A 6,303-nucleotide genomic window follows, 5' to 3' on the forward strand; every position below is an offset into this window, starting at 1 on the left:
CCTACCATTGTTTGTAGAATCCTGGTCTGGGGCAGCCTTAACTAACAGGTCCAGCCTACTGCTTCCATTAACTAGTAAAGTGAGATGAGCTCCCAGCCACCTTCCACAGACTCATCTTCCACTGCCCCCCAGGCTTCCCTGATGTGGCCCACTTAGGATCTCAATACCTTCCATGGTAAACCAGAAATTCTAAATCAGAGTTGTCAAACTTGGCTGCACATTAGAATCACCTGCAGAAGTTTAAAAAAATCCTGATGCCCTACTAACAGCCCAGACCCACTATATCAGAATCACTGAGGATGGTACCCAGGCATCTGTAATAGTTAAAACTCCCCAGATGATCCCAATGTATAGCCAAGATTGAAAACCACTGTTGAGGCATCTTCTTCAAGTTTCAGGAGCCACACTCACAGTGGTTTCCACATTTTAGTGTTCATAGAAACTTCTTGGAGCATTTGTTAAGATTCAGATTTTTGGACCTCAGCTCCAGAGAGTCCATGCTTTGGTCTGGACCCAGGAGTCTGCATTCTTAACAATAACCCCAGATAGTTTCACTTAAGTCAATAGCAGACCACATTTTGGGAAATAATGCGTTAGAGGAAGCGCTACATGAAAGTGGGATGGGAGCAAGAGGTCTCTGGCCCTTTAAGGACTAATTAAGAAACTACCTTTAAAGCTGTGGAGCACAGTAAGCAAGGGTTGTTTTGGTTTTTTTTTTTTTTTCCATCCTAGTGGATAAGGTAAGGGAGGAGGTCCTGGAATGGACCTCTTCTTTAAGGTTACCTCAGCATCCGAGTAAGTGCTATCTTGTTCCGAGCCCTGAAGAGCAGGAAGGATATGCTGCATTGTCCCACCGGTTGTTTCTGTTTGTTTTGATGCAAAGAGGCCAAGTTAAGAGACCTCCTTCTGTCCAGAAATCCTCCAAGAGGAATCAACATAAGGCCTGTCTGCTTGCCTTTCATTTTTTTCTCTCCCTATCTTTTGTGGTTTGGAGCCAGATGCGGTTACCTATGTGAAAGGAAAGACTCAGAGCGACATCCTTTGGGCTTGGGATACAGCGTGTTGCTGGACAGCACACCTTTTGAGATGCTCTGTCTCAGCATCGTTAGAATCCTTCTTTGGGGACTGGTGCTTTTTATGGAACATGGGGTCCAAATGACAAAGATAGGACAGCCCTCTAATGCCCTCATGGCTGATGCCCCTTCCTTGCCCCTGATTCGGGAGCTGCTGGAAGGAGCTCCTGGCAAGCAGCAGAGGAAGCCACCTGTCCTAGGGCATCCTTTGCGGTACATGTTGGAGTTGTACCAGCGTTCAGCCGATGCACGTGGGCGCCCTAGAGACAACCGCACCATTGGGGCCACCATGGTGAGGCTGGTGAGACCCTTGGCTGATGTAGCAAGGCCTCTCAGAGGTGAGTTATTATACCATACTGTCCTGGAGGGAAGAGAAATGGGGGAAAAGAGTGTAGAGAAAGGGGATCTGTGAGTTTATGATCAGGCTTCATTGCCTGGTGGGTGATTTGTTTCTCAGGCTTAGATTTCAAAGGATGGAAAAGTTGGGAGAAGCTAGCTCCAAACCTGCTTCCCTTTGGGGCCCCAGTTTAAGAACAGATTGCCTTGGGCCCTACCTGAGGAATCTCTCTCAGACCCCAGGACAACTGAATGATATGTCAGCTCCTATCTTTTAAAGAAAGTCTTATTGTTTATGTCACTGAAAACTATAATTGAGAAATACTACTATGTATTCTTGTAGAGGGCTGTTTATGTGTGGTTTTATTCTTATAAGAGCAAAGAGTACAGGATGCTGAGTTGGGGAAATTTGTAAGAATGGACAGAACCAAATTAACATCCAAAGGTCTGTATACCTAGTTAGGTGAACATCTGCTATTGTATATAATCCTTAAGAACCACTATTACCATTAGCTGTCATGGAGCAATTAGCCTAATTTTTAAAGATAAAGAAAAACTAAAGCACAGAGAGGCCAAATAACTTGCAAAGTTCACATAGACAGTGGGTGACAGAGGTAGGATTTGAGGTCAAGTCTGCCTGATTCTAAAGTCTACTCATAACTTCTCAAGTGTTTAGATATCCTTGAATACCAAGCAGTTTTTCTATTAAGGCCATGTTGCTACTTGGGTTTTTGGTACCAAAGGTATTTTGGAATTTTCTTTGTTCCCATCACGCTTGATTTAAAAAATATCTTTGTTAGATACTGTTCCGGGAAACCAGTGAGCTTCTGAAGTGCAGGGCTCTCTAGGGAATGCAGAAAGCATCGACTTCAAGGAAATCTTGGGAACCTGGTGAGATCAATTTTGGGCCTTCAGTAGTTTACATTCCCTCCTTTAAGTGAAACAACAAATATTCCTCTAGCTAATCTTTACTGTGAGCTTGCTATGTTCCAGGCATTGGGCAAAGTACTTTACAAACATTATCTTCATTAATCCTCTGCACCATCATATAAGGTAGGTATTATTAACATAATCATTTTATAGGAAAAGAAACTGAGATTCAGAGTAACTTACTCAATGTAACACAGCTAGTAATTGGTAGAGCTGAGTGTCAAATCCAGGATTTTGGGCTCTAGAGTTTGTGCTTTTAAACATCCTGCTGTGCTGACTCAACAGATTTTAATTGAGTACCAGGCACTCTTTGGGTTGGGTCTAAAGAGGCAAATAACTGTTTCCCTGACCTCTGAGAGCTCCCATCAAGTTGGTATAGATAAATAATCACATCATGGTGTTACAGCATAACAAATGCTTTGACAAGGATAAGCAGTAGGGCTCCCAAGACAAGAAAGAAGAAATAGGTCACTGCTTAAAGCCAGGAAGGGGAAGCAGCAAGACAGTGAAAGACTTCACTGAAGAACTAATATTTGAGATGGACCTTGAGGAAGGAGGAAGGAGACTATGCATAGAGGCAGAGATATGCATTCTGATTAAGGAAAGAGAAAATAGCTTGGTGTGGGTGGAGATTCACTCAACAAATACTTAACACCTACAGAGGGATAGGCACAGTTTTACATGCTGACATACAGATATGATCAAGACAGGTACAGTTTTCATGGGTGAGACATAAGTAAACACTTGTAATTGCAAATCATGGTTAAGTGTTCTCAAATAATGAAATAATTTGATTTGCTAGAAAATAACAAATCCTTCCTTTACATGGGATTGTCATGGAATGCATCTTTGAAGAGGTGACATTTGAGCTGAGGTCTGTCAGATAAGCTAGGCATGGGAAGAGGAGAGAGAAGTCTGATTTAGGCAGAGGAAACCATGTATGCAAAGGCCTAGGAGGTGGAAACAAGCTTGTCTGACTTAAAGATCAGAAGGAAGATCAGTATGACTGGAACTTAGTGAGTATTGTGTGAGAGTGGTAGGAAAGGAGGCTGAGGAGAGGCAGGGACTTGTAGGCTATTATAAGGAATCTGGAATTCATTCTGAGTGCAGCAGAAAGCTGCACAAATCAAGTTTGTACAGATTATATGGGGCTAGATGAGGATGCCTAGAATTAGGCCACTATCCTGGTCTGACCGTGGGACGTACTGGCATCTAGGGAATCTGGAAAGGATCCAGAAATAGAGGACAAGAACATCCGGCCACAAGTCTCCATTAGGAGATGACCCAGCTGAATTGAGCTTGTCTGCAGAAATATGCCAGGTTCAATCACATAGGATGTGTGAGTCAGTCATTTCCCTGAAAAGGTCTGAGCAGACCCTTCCTAGCTCTGATTCCTAACTACTCCACCATGCTTCAGGAAATATGTGATGTCAAGGCCTGAAAGTAAAGGGCAGTTCCTCACCAGACAGCCTGCTAGAGGTTGGGTTGGGGTCCTTTTTAGGCAGGGTGGGGCAGGTGTATGGGTGGGCCTCTTGAAAAGATGATTATAGGATGGGAGTGTAGAATAACTTGAGAAAGCAAATAGAAGCCTGGCTTGGGCATTGTGTGAATGATGTCCAGTGCCCCAAACTTAAGGGTGTATTAAGCATGAGTTGAATCTGAACTTTGAAAATTATCCTGACGTTTCAAGACCTTGAAAACACTTCTACGTTGACCATTCCAGGCCTACTGAAGAATCCAAGCTTGTGGATTCAGTGCAGAAGGAAGCTTAGATAAATAATATGAAAATTAACATGCAAGTGTTTAGCGATAAGGTGTTTGAAGATAAAAGGAGGCTTTTTCCTGCAATGCCTGGTTTTTGTAATCTTTGCTCTTAATCTTTTCCAGAAGATACAGAAATTCAGAGCACTTCAGCCCCAGACCAACCCTTGGCCACTAGGTGTCAGCATTACAGTTTGGATTAAAACTTAATCGCCAAAAGGCTTTCAGTTTCTAGTAGAATTCTTAGGAAACAAAACATTTATAGGACAAGACCTTGTTGAAAATGGTATTTGGGGAACTGCAGTACAATTAATGTGGTACATGAAGAATAATTTCCAGTAAGGAATGAACAAGGGAGAGACTGAGGGTTAAGGGGGAAATGGCTTAAGAAGGAACAGCTGCTCAGAAAACAATTCTTAACATAGAAGATAGAAATGGCAAAACAGCTGCCCTCACTAGGGGTAAGTAGACAAAATTACTTTGTGGCATCTTGGCCCCACGTTCGAAGTGATGGCAGGCCATAGATAGCCCCCAATATTGGATTGTTACCTCAAAGTTACATCTGTATAATATGACAGGAGAACTAATTCTTAATTCATGCATGTCTCAAGGATATGGGAATAATTACTATCTCATAAGGCTGTTGCAGATTAAAGAGGTAATGTATTAAAACATCTAATAGTAAATGCTCAACAAATGATGGTGATTATCATGATTTTGCTTTATTTTTAGGGCTGCTTGCAGCTGTCAGTTTGCAATGAGCAGGTTTGTGAAGGAGATTCAGGCTAGGAGGTAAGAAGTTAAACTTCTACTCTTGTTCTCTCTTGCTGTTGAAGGCCCCTGGAATATACAGACCCTGGACTTTCCTCTGAGACCGAACCGGGTAGCATACCAACTGGTCCAAGCCACTGTGGTTTATCGCCATCAGCTCCACCTAGCTCGTTTCCATCTCTCCTGCCATGTGGAGCCCTGGGTCCAGAAAGGCCCAACCAACCATTTTCCTTCTTCAGGAGGATATTCCTCAAAGCCTTCCATGCTGTATAAAGCTTGGACAGAGATGGATATCACACAACATGTTCAAAGGCTCTGGAATAAGAAGGGGCGCAGGGTTCTACGACTCCACTTCATGTGCCAGCAACAAAAAGGTAGTGACATTCTTGAGCTTCAGTGGCATGGAACTTCATCCTTGGACACTGCATTTTTGTTACTCTACTTCAATGATACTCATGAAAGTGTTCAGAAGGCCAAACTTCTCCCCAGAGGCCTGGAGGAATTCATGGACGATGACTCTTCTCTCCTCTTGCGGAGGACCCGGCAAACAGACAGTATCACATCTGGGGTTCCTGGTCCCTTCAGGGAACATGATGGGCTTAAAAGTAACCAGTGTTCCCTCCACCCTTTCCAAGTCAGCTTCCATCAGCTGGGCTGGGATCACTGGATTATTGCTCCCCATCTATATACTCCAAACTACTGTAAGGGAATCTGCCCTCGGGTACTACACTATGGTCTTAATTCCCCTAATCATGCCATTATCCAGAACCTTGTCAATGAGCTGGTAGACCAGAGCATCCCTCAGCCCTCCTGTGTTCCATATAAGTATGTTCCCATTAGCATCCTTCTGGTTGAAGCAAATGGGAGTATCTTGTATAAGGAGTATGAGGACATGATTGCCCAGTCCTGCACATGCAGGTGACAGCGAAGTGTAAAGCTAGCTCAGGTTTCCTGAGGAATTGGAAAAGAGTTTAACATAACAAAACAAATATCAATGTTAAGGCTGCAAGTGGTGTTCTATCTGTGATCTTCTACCTATTGTGGGTTCCATTCCTTACGGTGTTGTTAAGTCTCTTCCCCCATGTATGAGGTCCTCACTTTATACAAACAGTTCTGAGTCCAAGCATTTGTACATTTTCACCATTAGAGCCCTTAAAGATGTTCCTTTGGAGATGCCCATCTTTTTTTATTGTGACCTTGTCAAAAGTCACCAGTCCATGACAGTAGAACTTTTGGAATTGTCCTACCAAGGCCTGCAAAGGTGAAACCTTCCTAGTATCCATCTTTTGAGGCTTTCTAGAAGATTTTGGGCTAAGAAGGCCACTTGAGATTTTATACTCCTCTATCTTGCCTCCTGTACCCTCAAAACTAGTACCTAATCTGAAAGACTGCCTGTTTCTGGTTGCATTGCCTTCTGAATCTAAAACTAACT

At 43.2% G+C, this 6,303-nt stretch overlaps 1 protein-coding gene across 1 annotated transcript; it reads left to right on the top strand.

The window, feature by feature from the left end:
* The first annotated feature begins 1,086 nt into the window (after positions 1 to 1,086).
* On the top strand, positions 1,087 to 5,793 carry BMP15 (bone morphogenetic protein 15). Its single transcript, XM_015074758.2, has 2 exons — positions 1,087 to 1,411; positions 4,937 to 5,793. The coding sequence occupies exons 1-2, from the start codon at positions 1,087 to 1,089 to the stop codon at positions 5,791 to 5,793; spliced, it is 1,182 nt and encodes a 393-aa protein (XP_014930244.2).
* The last annotated feature ends 510 nt before the right edge of the window (positions 5,794 to 6,303 follow it).

Source organism: Acinonyx jubatus, chromosome X, assembly GCF_027475565.1.
Source record: "Acinonyx jubatus isolate Ajub_Pintada_27869175 chromosome X, VMU_Ajub_asm_v1.0, whole genome shotgun sequence".
NCBI classification, from domain to species: domain Eukaryota; kingdom Metazoa; phylum Chordata; class Mammalia; order Carnivora; family Felidae; genus Acinonyx; species Acinonyx jubatus.

What these genes read in the sequence shown, in the direction of transcription:
- BMP15 (XM_015074758.2), top strand. Translation starts at nt 1,087, where the DNA reads ATGCTCTGTCTCAGCATCGTTAGAATCCTTCTTTGGGGACTGGTGCTT. An exon ending in TGTAGCAAGGCCTCTCAGAG is followed by an intron (nt 1,412 to 4,936) that starts GTGAGTTATTAT and finishes TTGCTGTTGAAG; the next exon opens with GCCCCTGGAATATACAGACC.